Below are 23421 nucleotides of genomic sequence, written 5' to 3' on the forward strand. Positions count from 1 at the left end.
GTTACATGGAGAGAGAGAGAGAGAGAGAGAGAGAGAGAGAGAGTGCGTGTGTGTGTGTGTGTGTGCAGAGGTATCCCTATAAGACAGAGGGAATATGCTTGGCCCGCCTACAGCTGTGATGAATGGGTCTGAGGCTTTGTACCACAATGCCCCTCACTTCATTACTGTCACATGGAACAGATGGTGCCTTTCACCTCAGCATCATGCATACGTACATGCACGCACACACACACACACACACTTTCTCTTTCTGGGGATGCCGTCGTTATGTGATGTGCGTGTGCACACAAATGCACGAGCAGGGGACAAGCAGGCTTAATGAATTCTACACCACATGCAGTTTCTGCGCTCAGCTGAGGCATTAATTTACAGATCTGAAGAGCAACCAAATAAAAAATTAGATCATGAGTAGGAAATGTTAAACAAACCAAAGAGGGGCTAATTGAATGAAGCGGGAAATAAACAAAGAACTGTGTTCCAGCTTCCAAACGGAAAATTGTTTTGATACTTGGGAATTTTAATTTGCCAGCACAGCACCACCAAATCCCAAGATGTTTGAGGGGAAAACAACGATGTGTTTGCGTGTGTGCATATGTGTGTTTGTGCACAGGGGACATAGGGACGCAGCAGGTTACACACACCCTCTTCGTTTTCTCAACTGGTGTTCAGCTCAATCTTGGACCAAGTTAAAAAGTTTGAGCAAGCGCTTTTTTTTATTATGCATGCTAACACATTTACTAAACCAAACAGAAAATATGCCAAGAATGACATTTAATATTGCATTTGTTTTCACAGTTAAGTAGGATCAGCTGCTCGCAGATTATGAGCTGAGAATAAAAATCTTCTTCATTCACCCTGCAGCATGTTAAGCCTGTGGATGTGTGTCACATTTGTGAAGGCCCACTGACCCACTGATCCCTCCAGACACGAGCCACATTTCTCCATCAAACCAGGCTGTTATGCTTCCACATCTTCTACAGGGGTCAAAAACTAACAACTTGAGGATCCCCGGAGCATGAATGTGGAAAGGAAGTGGAGCAAGGGTGATGAGATGTGGGGCGGAGAAGTGTGAAGAAGTAGGGTGGCAGTGGGTGGCCTCTGGTGATATGATTGTATGTACAGTAAGTTTTACTCTCTGTGTCTACCACTGTTTGCTAACAGCCTCGTTTCACCATCTTCCATTTATCTTAGTCCGCTCCTCACTCTTCATCTGTCTTCTGGTCCAAACTGTGTCTCACCTGTCCCAAGAAAATGAAAGAGAAAACTGGACAAACACTCTGAGGAGCAAAGTTCACAGGGTGAACACTCTGCTTTAAAGACCCACCTGCCAATGGCTGTAAACACTATCTCTTACCTGAGCCTGCACACACACACACACACACAGACACACGTCTTGGCTCCACTATCTAACTGAAAATCAGAGCCTACTGATACAGGGACAGAGACCACACGCCGCACAGTGCTCGGTCCAACCTCTATCTCTACATGGAGCGAGTCCAGTCTACATGGTCCCTGTATTATCTTATTGGTTTAACATTAAGCAAACTGTGGCAGCACACCAGACCACCAGCCATTGGTTCCTCTTTGCTTTATCATATTTCTGTTTGCTCTCCTGTCCTTCTGCTATCTTTAAGGGAGCTATTAAAGTTGCATCTCTGTTATTTACAAGTGAGCCAAGATTCTGTCTGTCAGGAGGAGAATTATCATAAAGTAAGAGATTTCATGATTTAAAGCTCATTTAACTCCTTTATTTCAAACAGGCACACATCACTTTCTGTGTATACCTGAATGAATGGACTTCTTTTTTGGAATATTAGTGGAGTAACGGGTCCCAGTGGGCAGCAGATGCAGGACAACCTCCCTGTTGTGTAACAATAGCTCCAAATCCATGCTGTCCATCCATCTGTATTTGTCCAATACTGTAAAGAATCCCTGCAGGAAAACCAACTGGCATTCTTTTGTTGTCTATTGTGATGAAACTATCACAGGAATGGATCACTGTGAAGACAATCCAACCTAATTCTCTGATGCCAAACCATAAAAGAAGGCCAGGAATGGACTGTGATTGATCAGGGAACAAATGAAGCAGATTCTCTCCGCCTGGCTTCCTCTGCACATGCTAGCATCTGAATAGCTAACTTAGTTAATTTCCAGGGCCTGTGGCTTTATCCCTGTCAGAGTCTGATGGAGTGGTCGGCTTCAGTAGGTGGCTCTCGTAATGACAGGGGGGGTGCAAACATGCTACCGCTGCTGGTGTAGGTCTGTGTTGCTGTGTTTAAGGTGAATGTGGACCCCCCAGAAGAGGTGAAAGCACATCACACATTCCTGAGTCTACAAGGAGATTACTTATCAGTGCAGTGGCACTGGACGTCTTCAGGTCAAACACACAAACGTATGCACCAACAACCCTGTAATCTTCTGTAGATTGAACTAAGAAGACATTGCCTCAACATACAGAGCAAGGCAGATCACCATCTCAACATTTAAATCATTGGATATGTCACATGATTATAGCTGAATGATGTGATGAACCTGTCACAGCATGAAAAAATAGTACATGCTTCTGGGCTCCTTTGAGGCATCACACACTCACAACGCCTGCACAAGTTTTATGAGCTAATTAGTCTAAAACAGTGGAGCACTGATTTTGCTCTCTTTGGTGGCAACTGGCAGTAATAGGTTATCACAGGTGTGATTGCGAACCTCTGAACACTGGCTATGCCTGCGGATTGTTACCAAAACTCCACTGGGCGATAGAAGATGAATCCCTGCATGCAGTGTTTGATTTGTGTGGGAATGTCACCTCAGGTGTCCATTTCTTTACACTGGCCTTTCATATAATTTCATCAGTGGGTCATAAAGACACCACTGTGTTACATCAGCTGGTGAGAGACAGTGTCCTGACTTCTGTTTTATTGAGGTTGCCACTCTAAAATGAAAAAAATATTCTAAATTTTTTATTGATGTTGGTAGCAATGCCATATGATAGTCTGCATACTTTACCTTTCATCTAAAACTTCCTGGGCATCAGTATATGAGAGGAGAGGAAGAACAAATGTAGATGAAGGTATGGCGGGAAGAAGGAGGTTATCCTTTATTGCCCACAGGGCTCTGGTAGCGGACCCACTTGTGTGCAGTTAAAAAACAAGGCGCTCCACACCTGCTGGGATGTTGACTTAAAATCTTTATCACCAATATCTAATCGCAGAGCTTCTCTTCCTGATAAATGGACTCATGTTGGAATTTTCCCCCTCTAACTAAAAGACATGCTAAACCCAGGTGTGTGTGTGGTGTGTGTGTGGTGTGTGTGTGTGTGTGTGTGTGTGTGTGTGTGTGTGTGTGTGTGTGTGTGTGTAAAGGATATGCAAGGACCTGTGCATTTATTCACTTATGGTTAACGTGGTTAATGCTTAAGCAGCTGTAGGTGTGTGTCACTGATGCCTTTGTGTTGTGTTTACTTGTGAATCCTCTATAGCTGAGGAGGCTGTGAACCTTGGCAGGACATAAAGGACAGGGTTAGAATCAAGTTGTAATATAACAATCCTCTATTGGTGGTGAACAAAGCAGACCTGTTGCTACATGTCTTCAAAAATTAACTGAATACCCAACAGACTAAAATAATGATGGTGTTTATGCTTATTATAAGGTGGATAATTAAAATGAATGAATGTGGTGAGTCATTTTTTCTCTCTCTTTGTAATTCTCCAAGAACTCACTCAGACATTCCTCGTATTGAGTGAAAAGCAGAAAAGAAAATCAAGTCATGTTCAAAGCCGAAAGTTGGCTGACGGTTTCTTTAGATCAATAACAATGATAGGGCGCTCTGTCTGTGTGATGTGAGATGTAAGATCTTACGCACTTTAAAGTGTTAGGATTACAGTCTTTGCTTAAGTTAATCCCAGGAGTCAAATGACAAGAGCTGCCCGTCCTGTTCATTCACAATGCCGCCATGGGCCAAAAACTGTTACCGGCAGGAACAAAAACACAGTGGAGAGAGCTCATACTGGCTCTGAGGTCTATCACTAGAAACCGTTTGTGTTTCTATGTGTTGTACAACAACAAGCTTTAAGACAAAAACTGTTTCCATGATAATAAATCATATGTGTATAACATATATACAGGCATGTATACAGACCATAAATCCAACCTCTTGTCATCATGGTGACAGTTTATCAGTCAATAGATCAGTAGGAACAATAAATGTAACAATAGAATAAGCTCTTGGTAAGATATCACTAGAAACCAGCATCAATGGAAGAGATGCCCGGCCAGTGGTTATTTTTAACCAGTGCACACCTGTGGCTACAGCTGCCCACTGGCACAAGGTGGCGACACACAGTCCGTCTTTTCAGTCAAATTGTACCTCTAAGGTTAAACCATTAGCCTCTGTGTGCAGGTACAGGCAAACTGGTCAGGTCTGAGGAGTGACAGTAATTGTGATGTGTTATGTCTGCACCACAGGAGCAACATGATGTGGTTCAAAGTCCTCAGGACAACCTGAAGGTGTGTGTGTGTGTCAGTGGTCTGATCCTGTAAACAGTCACACTGTCAGTAGAACTAAAGTCTCACCACACCCAGAGGTGCATGTTATAGCGGTTCAAAGACAATGTGAATAGACTCAATGCACCGAAACACACAAAATACACAGGATGATAGATGCACACACAAGGGCAATATGTGATGTCTGAAGCAAGTGAGTGAAATATAACACAGCACTGCTACTTACTAAATCACTGCTTAATAGATGACTGAAGCATATGAAGCTGAGGTTCTGGAATTGTTCCTTGAAGATGTTACGTTGCTCCTCCAAGCTTCATCAGAGGAGCTGTTGAGGAGACGCAGCAGAGGGTCTTCAAGTAGTCTAGTCCAGTTGCTCTTCTTCATGCACTTTAATGAAACATGACCTGGATGACTGAAAATCTTCATCAACGTACTTACTTCACTTACCTCAATTTTGACTTTTAAATATAAATGAGGATAAAATAGTTCACCTTTTTTACACCGCATGTATCTATCTGAAAATACTACTGAGGATGTTATTCTGCATTCAGAAGACATTTTGATGAAAAATTATGATCTCTGCTAACATTGGTGATTATTACAGGCATTGACACTAGATCATACAAACATTGATTTCTGTAAATCAAAGGCAAACTTATTCCAATGTAAGAATGTCACTGTGTACAGAGAGGTATTACACAAAATCCTAAAAAAGTAAAGTATCAACAATGTGTATTGCTGATCTTAGAGAAGCAAAGCTATGTATTGTGCCTGACACTGACACTTCATCCCTTATCTGCAGGCTTATTACCCAACTAATCATTCATTTTATTATAGGCCTGTGGAAAATAAATAACTCTCCCACAAATTACCACTTTACATTGTTTGACAGAAATGTATCTTTGATGAGTTTACGGTGCTCTTTAATTGCAGTGCACATGTGACACTTTGGCCTCATTACCTGTACTTAAGTAGGTTTAACTTGCTTACCTGAAAGAAATGGAATAAGGGAGAATCTAAAAATAAACTGAACTGTATGAAGCAAGCCACCCATAAAATGGCAGGTGAGCACACACACATCTAAAAGCTGGTCAGCAGATAGGAGCTGTCACTGAACAATGGAAGTAAGGTCATAGCTCTAACTGCAGAGGTGCACAGTGGGAGCAGCAGACACACACTGATAGCAGAAAATGAGAGACAGAGGGGAGCAGAGACCTCCTACAAACGAGGCCACACAGGTTCAGCCACATTTTACTAATTTATCTGACTGGCTTTAACTGTGAACTGACCCTTTGCTCTCTGCTGGAAGATTGTTTGATTTCACCCAGCACACAAAATGTTTCAGTTCCCTGGCATCAGTGAATAAGTCTAAAATGGGATTACACAGTGACTTGTCTATGTCTCAGTCATCCACTCTATTCTGGACCCTGTCTCACAGGTCTATAAAGCCACGCTGATGAGCCTGACTGGCCCTGGCTTTTAGGGCCAGTAATAATCTCTCTTTAGGAGGCTGAGAGGGTGAAGTGAGCCATAAGAACCCTCTCTGTCAGCTTTAACCTGCCAGCAGAAAGAAAAAGTCATAATTATAGTACTCTCTCTAGCTGGATTTAAATAAAGCTTTCTGGCTGGACCCCTATAGACACACACTTTCCATTGCTCACACATACACACACGCACACACACACTTCAATAAAGAGGCACTAATCAATCAGGGGTACCCCTTCCACGGCTTCATTGGAGCCGCTGTCTGAAAGAGGGACTGACAGCCCTCAACCTCCCAGCATTGTCTGATGAGACTGATTAGGCTTCTGACGGGCTACCTCAGCCACCAGCTAGAAAAGCACGAAGGTTAAAGGGTCTTCATTTGAAATCGACAAGCACTGAAAAGTTCTAGACACCTGCTTTTTAAAGTGATGCTTGTCTCTGCGGTTCTATCCTCCTTTTTTGTTATTTGCAATTTGAGGGCAGAGGGAGAGAGTTGTTTGAGAGAGTAAAAAGGGGTGAGTGGGGTGCTGTGTGTGTGTGTGTGTGTGCATGAGAGTGCATGTGTGTGTGGCTTAAGTTTTAAAGGGGGGAGCTTGGCTGAGCGCCCAAGGCTGGAACAAAGAGGGGACACTCTTTACATGCATAGCCAGACAGAGTAAACTGGCCAGCAGCGCTGCCAGCAAATACAAGGCACAAAAACAGACTTAGAGGACGGAAAGAAGGAGGGAAAAAATGAAATATCACAGCAACCCAGCCATCAGCATGCTCCACCTCCAAAACTTTTCATCCTTCATGTTTGGATAAAATGAGAAATGTACTGGGTGGCATGCTTATAAGGCATTAAAAAGCACAAGCTGCTTAGATTTTATTGTGTTTGCATTCAATATGGAGCTGTGTGGCCATGGATAAACGGAAGCTATCCCTTTGCAAACAGCCACAGGATGAACAAATACAGGCAATTAGTGCAGCACAGCAACAGGGAGACAGGTGGACTGAGGAGAGGAGAGGAGAGGAGAGGAGAGGAGAGGAGAGGAGAGGAGAGGAGAGGAGAGGAGAGGAGAGGAGCTTAACTCTTTAAACAAATTAAACATAGTAAGGGGCACTGATACATAATAATAGATTTTTATGTGCCAGTCATGAGTTTTACCTCTGCTGAGTAACCTCTGAAATGCCCAAATTAAAAAATTCCACTGTGCCACAACACCTTTTTTATGAAGGATTGCTTTTTAACAAGGAGGTGCGGTGGATTCTCTTTCTTTTATTCTCTCTTTTAGAATCAGCATAAAGCTCTGCAGCGATTATGCACTTTAAAAAAAGGAGAGCCACTCCATCAATGAGGGACAATAGTATATTCTGACAAATAAAAAAAAGGTCTGAGGGCGTTACACCACCCTGCCATCCACAGGTTCCCCTCCATACAGCCTCTGCTGGTGACTGGTAAATGCCACTTTCAATCTTATCCCTTTTCTTGCCTCTTTCCTTTTCACTCCTACTATTCCTTGCCCTCAATGGGTGTGTTAAGTATTGTGCATTTTGATGGGGGCGGTGAGTCAGTCAGGATCATCAAAAGCAGGCCAAGCCTTTGGCCAGATCAAAATAATTAACTGGAGAGGTCACAAGCTAATGAAATGAAATGGAGGGCTGAAAGGAGCCCCCTAAATGGTGCGCACTAATCCTCCCTCTACCTTGTTTTAGGGGAGGGGGCAGGACTCTAAGCCTGGGCATCTCTGCTGATAATAGTGTGAGGGGTGCAGGGAGGACCTGGGACTATAGATTAAAATGTGAATGTATGTATATGTGTGTGTGTGTGTGTGTGTGTGTGTGTGTGTGTGTGTGTGTGTGTGTGTGTGGGTGTGTGTGGGTGTGTGTGTGTGTGTGTATTCATGGAACATTTGAGAAGAAGAAAAAAAGTGAACTGGTAAAAACTAGCCTAATTAGAACAAAAATAAAACACGTTACTGTCATATTATGCTTATTATTGCATTTAGTAGTAGGTTAACATTGTGCCAGCTAAAATAAGGGCCTCTCATCATAGTAGATCCTGCATTTAATATTTCATGTAATACACAGACAGCATTTTTTTAAAAATACTGGCTGTATAAATCATTTTCCAAGAAGACAAACCCATGTTTCACAGTCTTAAATCTATAAAGGTATGTGTACTAGTTATACAATGAAGTACTTGCAGTGTAATCTAAAGTGTTATCAGGATAGATAATATCCAAATATAGATGGTAAGTCATATTAAAATATGGAATTAAGGCCATAAAACCAGACAAATAGACAAATCAGACAAAAACCTAACTGTGTTTTAACATTACTGAACCACCTGTAGTTCATCTCCTTTCATCCTAATCCTGCATGTGCTTTCATGTTTCTATTCAGAGTCCTCACACACAAGCCATTCATGACCAGGAGCAAGTGTACACTATGCTCCGACACCATAAAGAAGGTGCATCTATTGTGTCAAGCAGAGATATTCACGAGACATATAAAGGAAAATATCTAAGTGTCCTACTGTCTGTCTGAATCCAACAATAGAAGAATGAAGCATGTGATCTAAAGGCTGAGGGCAAGACATGTCAGAGACTGATGAAGCCGTGTTGTGTCACTGTGAACGAGATCTCCAGGGGCAGGCTCCAACCTGCTGAGGACCCTGGGACATGACTGTGTGTGTATGAGTGAGTGTTTGTGTGTGCAGGGAGGGGACAGAAGTTGTTTAAAGAAGAGAGTTTAAAAAAGTGTTTTTCTAAGGTTTGAGGTGCAACCTTTGACATGCAGACAATCACATAACCCACATGCACACAAATACTAAGACACTACAACATATTGTTAAGTGAAGGAATGCACCTGATCTGAGCCGAAGCATTGACAAAAGCTCTTTAAACACACACACACACACACAAAGACATAGGCACATGGCAAGCCCACACATAACATGTTTTCTGACAGTTGTGGAAAAGCTGTGATGACTTAACATCTCAAGTCAGCACAGAACACAACAGTATGGGCTCAGCAGCAGCACGGGAGACTTGTGACACAGAAGTTTTGGCACATCTTAGCACAGTGACACTATAAAATTATAACCGAGCAAAAAAAAAAGGCTACAAGTGCAGTTCATGGTGAAGAAGTGGGCTGAGCCTGGCAGATGACCTCCAACCAGGAAGTAAAGGTCACCACACAGACCAGTGTCAAGATCCATGACATGATCCTTACTAACATTAGAAATAGACTCATGCACTTTTCCACAACAGAGTCCTGAAACTTAGTGGACCTGATGAGATTGTAGTGCTACAAGATTGAACACAACATATCAATGGACACACATTTTACACACTGTTGTCTCCAGCGACATCAAGTTTATCCCACACTTTAAGTTTATCACTCTATGCCACAGCACAGTAGCAGCACCTGATCAGAGTTCCCTCATCTACCCTCAGCATCAGACCCAGCTCTGCTCGTCTTTTCCAATCAGCCCATACAAATAAAAAGAAAAAACCTTCTCCCTCTCAACCCTTACACAAGCAGCCCACTCCAGGCTGCAGGCTGCAGTCTCTCAGAACCATCATTACAGTCATTAGGCAAGAATAAGCTCTGTATCACAGGAGTCCACCAGCATCCAGTTTAACCCAGCACAATTAGCACATCCGTTGGAGTAGAATTACCCTGTAAAATGAGAATGCTCTGGACAAAAGAGGCAGGAGAGTTGGGGTTGGAAAAAAAGAGGGTAAGTGTGAGGGAGAGGGGGAGAGTGGAGGAGAGGAGGAATAAGGGAGGACAGGGAGAGATTAAAATTGTTTGAATTGAGTCCACGCTCGCCCCATTCATTTGGTATTCTGCTCAAATCAGGGCTTTTGTTCGGCCTGGCGTAAAGTAGTGTCAATCATCTCGACCCGGTTTTGTAGAATGGGGAAATTTATTATGAATTTGCTCCTGCAAATAATGAGGACTACCCCCTGCCTGCTCTCCCCTTTTCCCTCCTACTCCCCCCCCCCCCCCCCCCCCCCCCAAGCTACCTCTCCTCTCTCCACCCCATATCAATGCTGCAGAATAGGCAATAGAGAGTGAAGTTAGCAATCTCAGGGCCACTCGCACTCTGGACCCACATCAAAGTGACAGAGACGTCCAATCAGATTTGTCTTACAGGCATTACATGATGAATATGGTGCGGCCGTAGCACAAAAGCGCCTTTGTGTCTCCTCCAAGCAGAGACTATTCACAGCTCGCCACAGCCAGCCAGAGTGGAAGTAAATGGCCAAAAGGGCCCAAGCCAAAAAAAAAGCACCCAAACTTGTGCAGCACAATGGCCCATGCAAATCACAGCCCCGCCACCTCCACCCAACCACACATCCCCACCTCTTCCATCCCTCCAACCTTCAGGCCTGAGCTTGGTTCTTCCTCCACTGGGTCGTCTGAAGTTTAGGGCCTATTCACTCACATACAGAGGTGTCAGTTAAATGTGCTGAGCTGCGTGCATTCAAGCTCCGTTTTTTATTGTTCAGTTGAAGAGAAAAAGATTTCTTTCATTTGAAAGACAGAAGAAAAACACGAGTCGAATGACTGACTTTTTTGTCAGAAAGTGAAAGTTACTTGGCATCTGAGCCAGATGCACATTTGGGAAGAGTGAGGGAGGAGGATCTCCTACACTCGAGTGAAGCTACTTCTGTGGTATTATAAATTGAGAGAATTCAGACAATGAAGTGTGATGGGGCCATTTTGGCAGAGAAAATGATTTTACTGGGCTGTACAAGCAGGATTCGAACTGGAACACATCTTCAGCAGATATTCAAACACTTTTCCAACTTCCCTCTCGGTCTGCATTCCACTGCCAGGCAGAGGAATTTTTCTCCTCATGGAGGTGGAAGGTTTGGGATCATTTTTATGACCTGATGCCCCTTGTGGACACCATAGGTGCTAAATATCTGAGCATCTATAGAGGATGAACTACAGACAGATCAGTCAGGTGGGAAATCCCAGCATTGTATCACATTAGAGGCTTTCAGCTGCAGAAGTGAGCTCTAAATTTTAAGTATCTGTTGCTCCACAATATAGGATGTTTACAGTATTTATTTCTGTAAAACGGGTAGCACAATAAAAACGTGGTGTTTGTGCATTTTGCATATAACATTACAATGCTAAGGAGAACTCCGTATATATTAAATTACTTATTGTAAAAGCGAACTAGAAACTTAATTGTGGCCCTGTACCTCACTGTGTCCACAGCCAGGGTCAAACATTGTGTAAATGACTCCACTCCATTTCAGTTCAGCATGTTTTCTGTCTGTGTTAAATATAAACGACGCATCTATGACTCTGCTTAAACATTAACACCTCTGTAAGCATTGCTCAAGGTTGCACACCATCTATTCATCTGTCTACATCAATGTCCACATTTAATCAGATCATCCTTTTTTTTGTCTGACACTATATGTGTTATTATATGGTGTCTCTCAGAGGTTTTGTATGATCTTTCCTAAAATGCAAATATAAACAGACTAATGGTGCAGTTGCTGTATCTGTCAAATTATTTGTAATGGACTGTGTGCTGTATGTTGTCACTTGAGATATATATGGTAACTGTGAGGTATTAAAGAATCTGAGGTGTGTGTTTTTGTAGTCTAAGTTCAAGCATATCCTTTTCAAATGCACCTGTTGCTTTGTATTGCTCTGACTGGACAACCCACACACTCATGATCTGTTCTTCAGTCTCCTCTTTGGCTGCAGTGACTTCAGCAGTTGCATTCCTTTCTTCCACCAGCCAATTAAAAATAGTATCTTTAATTATTTTAATGAATAAAAAAAATTATAAGACCACCATAAAATTTTAGGTAGCACTGAAGGGTTCGTGTTTGTCCTGAGGTGAAAATGTGGTAAAGACAACAGTTTTGTAAATAGCGGCAGTTAGACTGTAATCATGTAAAATTCGCCTGCCTCTACAATAATTTATGTTGTGGGATATACACTGAGAAACGGTATCTCTTTTTTGCCCACGGGGTCAAAACATAAAAGCAATTAAGTTTGGAGACCCAGCGCGCAATTTACGCACGCATCAGATCATCTCCTGGTCTCCAAACTGAACTAAAAAAATCTGATATCTGTCTTCAGAGCGACAGATGACCCATCATTACTCTACTCTTGGACAATTTAGCCCTATATTACTGGCGCTTTTGGCGTTTCCATGGTTTACGCATACATCATGGCTTTGCTGGAGAAAATGCTTTCATAAATGAGCCGCATGTGATTGATATTCAGCAGTGACTACGCCAAAATTAACATCACCCCTATGTATTGTCAAAGTGAAAATGACCCATGGACAAAATGACATGAATAAATCTACTCTCACCCCTGCTCCTCCCTGTATGGCAAGGGAGAAAATTGCATATCCATCTTAGCAGGACAAGAGACAAGCGCTTATTTTCACTTAGAGCCCTGGCCTCTGCCTGACACTGAAGGACATTAGAAACACCATTTCAGCCGAATAATAATAGATCAGCGGGGCATTTAGCACCCAACATTCATTTGTCTTTCTGAGTTTCGGTGACGTAGGAGGTTATAACGCGCAACGTAATTAATGTCATTTATCACTTGTTTGATTTTGTCACTGCCTCTGCCGGCAGGGCGCACATACGCGAGCCATTAACCAATAGGAGCGCCGGGAGCCTTTGTCACCGAGTACAGGCACGTGGCTCACACCTGCCTGCAGGCGGCACCGAGTGTGTGCGTGGAAACGTGCGCGTGCGTGCGTGAGTTTATGTGTAAAAAAAAAAAAACATCACATCTTTCAGTCTGCTCCTTGAGTCCAGGAGTAGACTTTATATTGTGTTGTCACTTTTCCTCATCTTCTCCTTCTTTTTTGATTTTCATTCTAAAATACCAGGTGCAGCTAAGAGCAGCTTTAATCAGCCTCTCTTGTTTCCATGTTCCACTCCCACAGAGAGCACCAGGTGAAATTAAACTCGTTATTTCCCGTTCTGCCTCGCCGAATTTGGCATCAGTGTTTATTTACAATAGAAGATCTTCCATAATTCGCATAATGAGGCGCAAAGGCGCACACAATAGTGCTCACAATGGGGTGTTGTGCTCCTCATTTTGAAGGAGATGGGCTTTTTGATTGGCCTGTGTGCGCCATGAAAAACACAGTTGGGGATACAACTAGTCTACAACCCCAGGTTTTATTTAGATTGATCTGAAACGGGCAATAAGAATTTTGACCCTTTTCATTGTCTTGCTGACTTTCCCCAGGCTGTATTTCAAAGTGTCTATACCCTTTGAGTGAAGTGAATTGCTCCCCCCTCCTTCTCTCCCTCTGCTCCAGGCGCTATGGGCTATTGGGTAAAGGCAGAGTATGCAAAAGAGACAATGCAATGCATGAAACGTAATATTAATCTCCCCGCCCTGAATGCAGACAAAGCGCTGTAGAAGGTGCACGTCTATAATGGTTATTGAGTGCTCACCCAGCTGCGCAATTTTCCCCCGTGTGCCCAACCAAGTCGGGAAAAGGTCATGTAGGGGCTTTGAATAGAAGTAAAGCTCCCCTAGTTTGCTCAATTACCGCCACCACTAACACCAGCCCCTGCTTCTCCTACACACACACAGTAGACATCAGCTGAAGAACCAAACAAATGCAAAAACGTATAATATAAATAGAGATCTTTATTTATAAAACTTGTTTTACACAAAATATATCTGTTAAAATCAAATATTTACATTTTAGGCTACTGGAAGTTGAGAACAAGTGCATACAATATTAAATGTCTCGTTACCACCTATTAAAAAACTACAATCTGTCACAGGTAGTAGCCTTGATATTGATATTGCTGTCCAGTCACACAACTCATACATGCGGACTCACTGCCTCTCTGACAGTCAATTCTCAAAACACTGTCAGAAAAGTGGCAGTGAACGTTGATCAAGAACGTTGTTTGACTCAATGTACAAAAATACATCTTCGTGTTAAAACAGTTGGTTGTATGATACAGTTTCTTTTTATAAAAGGGAGGAAATGTCCATCACAAAGTCTGTTGACGCATCATCTGTGTTGCATCTTCCTACAGACGTGGCAGCTGAGGAAGGCAGTCCTGGTCTGTGGAAACGCTCATCAAACAAACCCTGTGGAATACAGCAGCGTCTCCGCAGAGCCTGCCGTGTCACTTATTAATTGCACTTAATCAAACATTTTTAACTCCACGCGTCAACCTGTCACTGAGTCCAACTCCCTCCTTCTTGTGGAGACTTCTTGGGGGGGGGGGGCTATTTACGCACTATGCAACATGATGCTCCCTCTCTCTCACGCGCAAACTCTCACTATTGCTCTGCCCCTGTAGAAGTAACCTGGTGAGGGAGGGAGGCGACAGACCACTTTGAAGCACGTAGGGCAAGACTGATCTGATGCCTTTATCAAGTTTTTGTCAGCAGTTCTGAAAGAAGTCAGCCGCTTTTACGCACAGGTGCCGCTCTGTTGTTTGGATGCTGACAGCCTCAGTACCTGTCAAACCAAGTAGTGAAGTCCAACAGCTCCTGTTCCTCTGAGCTCAGTGGCTCATAGCTGCCTTCATCTGATGAGTAGGTGGAGTGAGGGGACTCTGGGTCTGCAGAGTAACTGTTGGAGAGTGTTGGGGATGGCAGCCCGCACTGAAAAGCAGCCGAAACAGCGTCATGTTCATCAAGAAGTTGTTGTAAAGCCCTGATGTACTCCACCGCTGACCTCAGGGTCTCGACTTTGCTCATTTTCTTGTTGGCGGCTCCGTTCGGCACGTGCTGACGCAGCGTCTGGAACCCCATGTTGACTTGCTTGACCCGGTTCCTCTCTCTTTCGTTGCGCCTGGCCACAGCCACAGGCTGCTGCTGGGGGATAGAGTAACCTAGACCGTTGAAGCTCAGGCGCCGCTTGCAGCGCAGAAGCTCCGGCGAGCTGGAGCGCTGTCTCTTCAGCACCTTGGTTTTGCTTTGGAAGCCAGCAGCGCTGGCTGTGTTGGGGTGCGCAGCGGGGACTGTGCAGTCCTGGGCCGGGCCATGCAGCGTGATGCTGGCGCGTCTTTCATTAAGTCCAAAGGTGAATGCAGTCTGCGTGGTGGTGATGGTCGCAGTTTCCATCTCGCTGACAGTTCTTCTAAAGTGATGGATGCAGAGAGCGAGTGCAGCCTCAGACAGAGGGACGAGAAGAGAAGGATGAACAGGAAGGGTTGGCAGTGTACAGCTCTCGTGTCCTTCGCGTGGGGACCGTGTGGCTAACTCTAGTCCAAGTCTCTCTTGACTGCTTACTCCACGAGCCGATCTGACCCAAACTTTGGCAGCACTCCTCTTTTTCAACACGCGCCCCAACACACACCCCACCCACCCCTTTTTGGAGACGCACGCTTCGTCGCGAGGCCCCGCCCCCGCTGTGTGATTCTTCTGCACGCCGACTCCCCCGGGCCAGGCGCGTGGCTCCGGGAGCTCAATAAACAATCCCGAGCTTTCACTGCGCCGGGAGCACGCGCTGGGCTCATTTACATTCCAATGTCTCTAACTTGAAGGCCTATTGGTCGATTCAAACGGCCTGCAACCGTGCGAAAAAAAAGAAAGAAAGGAGAAAAAAGACAGCGAAAGAAGGAAAAAAAAGAGGAGAGAATGAAAAAGTGAATGTGCTTCTTTGAAATGCCTTTTGAATTTGACAATGTACCCCTGGCAAGTCTTCAAATTATCAGTCTTCCCCCCTTGGCCATCTTTCTCCTTCAGCTCTTTACACCCACAAATACCAAGGACGCTCCCTGCTGTATCCAGGCTACAGTTTTACAGAGCAAAATACACTGCGAGCGTGTCCCTGAGCACAATAACTTGCAATTATACAGCTCGCGTAGGGGCGCAGTTCATGCAAAGTAAACACCATGTTTATGACATCTCTCCTCAAGGCTCTGCATTCCCACTTCACACCAGGTTATCTCTTGTTTAATCTTTTATATGATCGACCAGTCGGCTTCACGGACGCAGATTTCAGCACCACATCTGACTGGACAGCTGGACGGCACAAGTATGGACAGCGTATGTGTGTGTTGCAGACTTTTTTGTTTCCATCAATCAAACCGTTTTTGTTTTATTAGACTTTTCGTACTTTCAGCTCCATCACGGATCTTAGAAATCGCGTACACATCTCCTCACCCGCAAACTGTCAGAAAGAAGTCAGAAAATAAGCGCCATCGGCCCTGTAACAGAAAATTAGACAGTTGCGACCTCTGGCGGTAGAAAGTAGCAATTACTTCCAATTGACCTCATGCGGTTTTACACCTGTTGTGTTTTGTCTAACCGAAAGTGAGATGGGGAATTCCATCATATTTGCTCATTTTCAGCCCCCACACAGCAAGACACTAAGAGAGAGAGAGACTAAAAACACACAAGAACAAGGAAACTGTTAGAGATTACCATCAAATCTCTAACAAACACACAGCAATAGCACCAAGAAGACCAGGCACACTATAACTAAGTTTTGCCCCCCTCTTCACATCTTAATAAAAAGTATGTGTTTGCTCAAACCATAACCAAGGGATAGAATTGTTATATGACACAGATGAGGTGCAAAACCTGCCTGCTGCCTTTATCTCTTTACTCTTTGATTGTTATTGAGACAGAACTACAATAACCTGTTCCTTTGTATGGCAATCCCCACTTTCAGCTGTCGAGGATTTCCCCCTCTCCTTCCGCCTGTCCTTCATCTATCAACAGCAGGGGGCGCTAAGTGAAAACACACGTTAATATCGTATGAGCCGGTCAGCACATTGGGAATATGTTTGAATGGGACCTGGCCTTGTGCAACATCTGAGTCCAGACAACGTCATACTATGTGCTGCATTGTTGTTTTTATGTACAATCATCAATACATTTAAACACTCACAGGATTGACTTGTTGTGTTTTCATCTTTAGGTGATTGTTACTGTATCAAGCAGTATATTTTCATTTTTAATGACATATTTGTTTCAGTATGACTATGACAATCCTTGCAGGTTGTTATTAGCTATCAGGCTCCTCTTCTGCACCCAGTTTTTTGTTTGGGAGGCACCAGCTCTAAAGTCGGGCAGCTTGGTGCTTGTTCTGATGGTTTAAGACTATAATAAAGTTTATAAACCATAACATCAAAACACCACGTTGTTCAAAGGAAAGTGTCAGACTGCTATTAGTTGACAACAATGAGAATCCCGTCCACAAATGGGAAGTCTGTGGTTGGTGAAACAAATCTGAAACAGAGCAGAAAAACAAAGTACAGCCTGTCCAAGACTTTGTATAGAACTAAAACATAAAACATATATTATTTACACCCCAGTCTCGCCCTTACACAAAAAAAACACCTTCCAGTCAGGTAAGGGCGTGGTTGATTATGACCAGACTATCCGTAACTGCTCACCAGTGGCGCAACACTCATCATTTGCCATTTTTCAACAGTGCCTCATCAGAGCTCCTTTATGAGACACAGGGAGCACAAGACAGAACAAGTGTGTGTGTGTGTGTGTGTGTGGGAGACTGGAAGAGAGATAAAGACTGTGAGATAAAAGTAGCAAAATGTTACTCCTATTGTGCCTGCTACATCACAGGTTTGTCTTCCAAGGACTTGTACACTGTGTCTTCACAGCATGCTTCTGTTACCTGGCTTTACATTAACATTTTTAATATTGCTCTTGCACTATGAATAAATTGGTGAAATAGGATGTGAATCTTCTTTGTGGTCTTTCAATGACCACTTTAGATCCTTCCTCAATGGCTGCAGGCAGACGTGATTTTATTTTTTTTCTACAGGGGCCGTCCGGAAGGAGAGCAAAGTGCTTCCAATGTGCAGGAAAAGGGAAGTGCTCCATCAGTACATGTTTCGCTTCCCTATTTCTGACACATGCTGGGGTACATATGTGTCAGCCATATCCCTTACTATTGTGCCTGAAACACTTACGGAGACTGAGGTGGGGACATGGCCTGACAAAAGCGTCATCTACCTGAGGTGAAATGTAAATAAAGAGAAGTAGTGACTTTGAGCATGCACGGTCATGATCACAATTGAAAAAGGTAAGTAGTGAAACTAGGTACAAAGAAGAAAATGTTAAAGACCCTTGAAGAGGAGTAAAACTAATATTTCACAGTTTTTTGCACAGTAAAGTAATAAAATACCGAATAGAAAGAGGAAACAAACAAGAACAGTAGCAGTTGTTTTAGTCATACTGACTCCCACAAACTGGTTAAAAATACTCTTTCTCAGTCATGACAGCGACTTGAAGACATGAAGTCAACACCTGCAGGAAATCTGATACTAAAAGTGGCACAAAAACACAAAAATACACACTGTGGGGCATTCACTGGTAGGGGATCTATTGGTCTAAATATACTGGAACTGGGTGGTTTCGTGTGATGGTAAAAGTACATTTTAAAAGTCAGAACAGGTGGAGGCAGACTACATGGGACCTTAAATCTTCTCTGCTTCACACTTGTATTGTGCAACCAAGTCAAAGCAGTGACATGGCTGAAGTCATTTAGCTGGATTTTTTGTTGTCTTTGTTTTCAGGAGGTGAATTACCGTAATCCCTCCAATAAAGGTGTGAAACTTTTACTCACTGTTTGGATCTAGAATGCTAGAGATGGCTGCTTATAGTAAACCTGAACATACTACAAATCACTTGCACATGGGCTCAATGTTTAGTGATTATCTCACAGTGAAGCTGCCATTACGACAAATGTAGTCCTATATAATTCAGCATCACATGTCATGAAAATGTGATGATATTGAAATACAACTTTGCAGCTGATGACTCTGGCCTGGTTCAACCGGTTTCTAACAATGCAAAACAAGCAGCAGGCTTGGCAGCACTGACCAAGAAAAAACAAGTTCAAGTTTACAAGAATATTCAGTCTGTCAGAGTTTGTGCTTAGCGTAAGCAAACAATCAGTTAATATTGTTTCGAATTTGTAAAAGCTCACCGTGTAGACCAACAGGTTCAGTGTGGATAATTTTGCATGTTAAGGTTTAAAGCATAGTTATCTAACTAACCAACTACAGCAGGGAAGCTATAGCAAGGCCTTGCTTCAATCGTCTCTACGTATGATGACCTGGATGACTGAGAATCTTCAGAGAATCTTCAGAGAATCTTCATCAACATCATCACTATCCAATGACCCATTTCAGTTTTACATGATATCAGATATGTTGGGACAACATACACAGCTGTGTTTATTCAAATTAGGAGAATTATCTGGTTTTAGAAAAAAAAAATCACCAAACATGAGGGGTACTAAAAATGGTAATCTAAAATGTAACTAAAGCTCTAAGACAAGTCATGTGACTATATTTGTCCCTTAAGTAAAATCAATGGAAACCCCAAATCTAATGTGGTAGCCTACTCCAATGTAAAAGAAAAGATTACCATGGAAGTTTCGTTCAGTTTCTGATAAAGGGTCTGATGCAGCTGGGCTGTAGACACCTGACGTCACATTGTGTTTTGTGTGTGGAAAAAAGCAGTGATGCAATTGAAATGAATGATGAAACACAATCCTCGAATCTACTTTCACTTTCTATGCCTATCCAAAAGAAATCTCCAACCGAGCGCAGTTCGATTGCCTTTTTAATGCGTTGTGTATTACGGTAGAGTCTTCCTACTCCTTAAATCGAACTCGCCCACTTCCGTTACAGAGTTTTGCCCTCCCACCGAGGAGGAGACTTTAATAACACCTCATGTGATGTGATCTGTCCGATCTCCGCTCCGCTCAGAGAAACGGAGACTGCGCGAAGACAAGCAACTACACTGAGCCATGCAAAGGTAGGAGCAGCGTGGCAGCCCTGCACACATTGAGACATGACTTTCACTGTGCTGGCTGTAGATTGTTGTTAGTTATTTGTTTCCTGCTGCCTGCGCTACACAAGCAGCACAATTATAGACAGAGCACATAAGGAGTCGTGTCTTTTTAAAAGTCTACAGGACAAAAACACAGCACTGTGGGCCTTTGGCCAGAGCACTGTGTGTGTGTGTGTGTGTGTGGGTATGTGGTAAAGTTGCTTGTTTCCTCTTTCTTCCGGTGTGTGAAGCTTTTCATGACAAAACAAACTAACCTTGATCCATCATGCTCTCATATTTCTCTCAGCCCTCCAAAGCCCCAGTTTGCCAGCTGGCTGATAGAGCAGGTGGAGACGGGCCAGTATGCCGGCCTGTGCTATGTGGGCACAGGACAGACCAAGTTCAGAGTCCCATGGAAGCACAACTCCAGAAAGGATTGCAATGATGAGGACAGTAAAATATTCCGGGTAGGTCAACTAAAAGTTTTATCTGATCAAATGTTGACTTTTGTACTTTACCTATATGAAAAGTGTGTTTGTGCCACAGCAGGAAGTTTCTGAAGAAAATGGAAACTCCCAAGTTATTCCTTCACTTCATTATTGTAAGACTGCTGATGTTGGGGGAGTGCCAGGTGTTAGCATGCCAGCTCTTGTGGTAATGCTTCCCTTTTTAAGTTGTAGCAGCGAAAAAGTTACAAGATAAAAAGTTAAAAAGTTCCAGTCTAAAGAATTCGTAATAACAAAGGTGGAGGAGGTTGCAGGAAATGTAATTTTCTTCCATGTGAGACCTTTGTTGGGCTTTTGGTAATAGAAACCTTACTACATAATTTATTATAGTAACATAATTACTTCTGTAGTAATGTTTGGAACCAGAAGAGGGGGGTGATAATTGTCCCCTTATGATGTCAAAATGGGTGTATTGCCCCAGGCTGTAAATAAAGGATGCTAATTCATTCAGCTGTTATAAAGAGAGAATTATTTGTAGCCTAACTTTTTGTTCCAGGTAGTAATTTATGCTCTGAAGCTACATTTTCTGCGCTGTAAAGCTATTTTAATTTTCATTTGTTTATGGGCTGCAGCCCACCTGTGACCCTGTACAGGTCAAGTGGGCTCAGAAAATGGGATAGATGGATTTGTTTGTGATTTTGTGTGTCCCTTTTCAGTGTGTAATATGAACATATTAATGTTAAGAAGGTAGGAAATTTGAAGTGTTATAAAAATAAATGACCTATATTATAAGTTCCACCTTTAGCTAAAACACTAACCGTCAATCTGTTTTGTTTTTTTGATCCACAGGCATGGGCTGTGGCAAGTGGAAAGATCAATGAGTTCCCTAATGACAAGGCGAGGTGGAAAACCAACTTCCGCTGCGCTCTAAACAACCTCTCTGTACGCTTCAAGATGGTCCGAGATAACTCCAAGAACTCTGACGACCCTCATAAAATCTATGAGATTATCAACACTGACAGTAAGATGGCTATCGCTTCATCCTGGCTTTCTGAGGGGGCGGACCAATTTGAATTAAAAGGCAAACTAATGAAAATCTGTTCCATTTACTGCAGATAAGCAAGCAGCTCTGCACAGTCAGGGCTCCCAGGAGGATTCTAATATGATTCCTATTCCTGGACTACCTTACTTCCCTTCCAATGAGGTGCAGTATTGCCTGGAGTACACCACTGACGCATAATTTCTTTGTTTCCCTTTAATACCTTTTACTAATTTTTTTTTCCTCAAACAGCCCAATCTAATTAACAATTTAAGGGACATGAATCTTGACAACCAAACAACAGGTACAATGTGAGCACAAAGGGTAATAGTACAGTCTTAGAATATAAAATATCCCCATCCCTGATTTATGGTGTATATATTATTTTGTTGAAAACAGAGGAACATCAATGGCCGGAGAGCTATGTTCAGCCAAATCCAGCTGTCCCAGAAGGCTACCCTGCTGTAGCCGAGAACCTCCCACAGCTTTTACCAGAGCAGTCAGCCTACTACACTGGTATGTTCAGTTCAGTTAAATAAGATATAAGATTAATTTACCCAGATGGAATTCTTTCCTAGAGAAAAAAAATGTTTGATGTCTTTACAGCAACGCCTGTTCCAGTCCTCAGCCCACCTCAGCCTCCAAGTATGTACGACCTGGAGATCTCCATCCATTACAGGAAAAAAGAAATGCTGAAGCTCACGCTGTCTGCAAACCGTCTCCAGCTGCACTACCACCATGAGGCCCCTGAGTTTAACGCGTATCATATCTGCTTTCCCTCTACTGAGGGTCTTCTGGATCACAAACAGGTACATCAGTGCACTAACTGGACATGTGGTGATACATAGAGCTCCTTTCACTTGCTCAGTTCTGTTCTGTGTATTTTCTGTTCTACGGAAAAGTAACAATGGTGCATGTGAAGGTGTGGCACTTTTGAGGGTGGACTTCAGTCAAAATCTGAACATACTTACTACTGCTTTTTCTAATCGCATTGTTCTTCACACCAGATTGATTACACCAACCGTATACTGAGCAGCATCCAGAAAGGTCTACTCCTGGAAGTACGAGACACTGGGATCTATGCCTGGAGGCAGGATAGATGCCACGTGTTTGCCAGTACTAGTGACCCCAGTGTGGCTCATCCAAACCCAACAAAGTTGCCACAGAACACCACTGTGGAGCTCCTGAATTTTGATAAGTATGTGAATGGTGAGTGTGGCTTTCTTACTCTTACTCCTTTATATGTATTACACTACCACCTGCATTAAGTTTACTCTGAAATAAATGATTGCCTGCATGTCTGTTCCAGAGCTGAAGCAGTTCAAGGAAAACAATGGTCGATCACCTGAATATACCATAAACATGTGCTTTGGAGAGAAATTTCCTGATGGAAAACCCTTAGAGAAGAAGCTAATTGTAGTGAAGGTAGCTGTCGTCCTTTTTTCTACATATAGCATTAAGGGTTAGCTCCTGCCACTTATTCAACATTCGTGTGTTGTTAATCATCTTTGTCTTCATGCAGGTGGTGCCTCTCATCTGTCGACATTTTCATGAGATGGCCCAGATGGAGGGGGCTTCATCATTGCACAGTACTAATGTCAGCCTGCAGATCTCACACAACAGCCTCATCGATCTGATAAACTCCGTCTTTGCTCCACCAACCACAGAAGTGCCAATGGCTGCTGCTGAACATTTCCTCTGACCTCTCACTATGGAGTGATGCACCACATCCTTCTCTGATCTACCCCAAGCTGGAAAATAGCCAATCAAGTGACTTGTTGAATGTCTTATAGTAGGTAAAGCAGGATTGAACAGGTTAAAGATTGGCTGCCCAGAATATGCTATTATTGATCCACTGTAACTTCACTGTCCTGCTTTTCTTTAAACTTTATGTTCACATTAGTCACATAGTGACGTTTGTTTTTACACTACGCTGTGTATGAATCAGCTGTTAAATACTGACCTCGCTTAAACGTTGCTTAAGAACAAACTATTATACGATATCCACATGAGTATGTATAACTTTCTGACATTAATTTTGTAAACTTAGATTCATGCCTATTGATCAAATATTTAAATGTAAATATATATATGAGAGTTTGGTAATAAGTTGGGTATATATTATCCTGGTAGTGTTGGACTTTATGAATAAACTTAAGTGGAATTATT

At 43.0% G+C, this 23421-nt stretch overlaps 2 protein-coding genes across 2 annotated transcripts; one reads left to right on the top strand and one right to left on the bottom strand.

Moving 5' to 3' along the window:
* Positions 1 to 13710: 13710 nt before the first annotated feature.
* On the bottom strand, positions 13711 to 15243 carry ascl1b (achaete-scute family bHLH transcription factor 1b). Its single transcript, XM_028408365.1, has one exon. It carries the CDS (start codon positions 15076 to 15078, stop codon positions 14464 to 14466), a length of 615 nt encoding a protein of 204 aa, XP_028264166.1. The 5' UTR covers positions 15079 to 15243; the 3' UTR covers positions 13711 to 14463.
* Positions 15244 to 19522: 4279 nt separating this feature from the next.
* irf7 (interferon regulatory factor 7) lies at positions 19523 to 23419 on the top strand. Its single transcript, XM_028408552.1, has 10 exons — positions 19523 to 19752; positions 20075 to 20234; positions 21063 to 21234; positions 21329 to 21417; positions 21505 to 21556; positions 21652 to 21768; positions 21859 to 22061; positions 22260 to 22461; positions 22562 to 22677; positions 22775 to 23419. The coding sequence occupies exons 1-10, from the start codon at positions 19745 to 19747 to the stop codon at positions 22952 to 22954; spliced, it is 1299 nt and encodes a 432-aa protein (XP_028264353.1). The 5' UTR covers positions 19523 to 19744; the 3' UTR covers positions 22955 to 23419.
* The last annotated feature ends 2 nt before the right edge of the window (positions 23420 to 23421 follow it).

Source organism: Parambassis ranga, chromosome 6 (assembly GCF_900634625.1).
Source record: "Parambassis ranga chromosome 6, fParRan2.1, whole genome shotgun sequence".
NCBI classification, from domain to species: domain Eukaryota; kingdom Metazoa; phylum Chordata; class Actinopteri; family Ambassidae; genus Parambassis; species Parambassis ranga.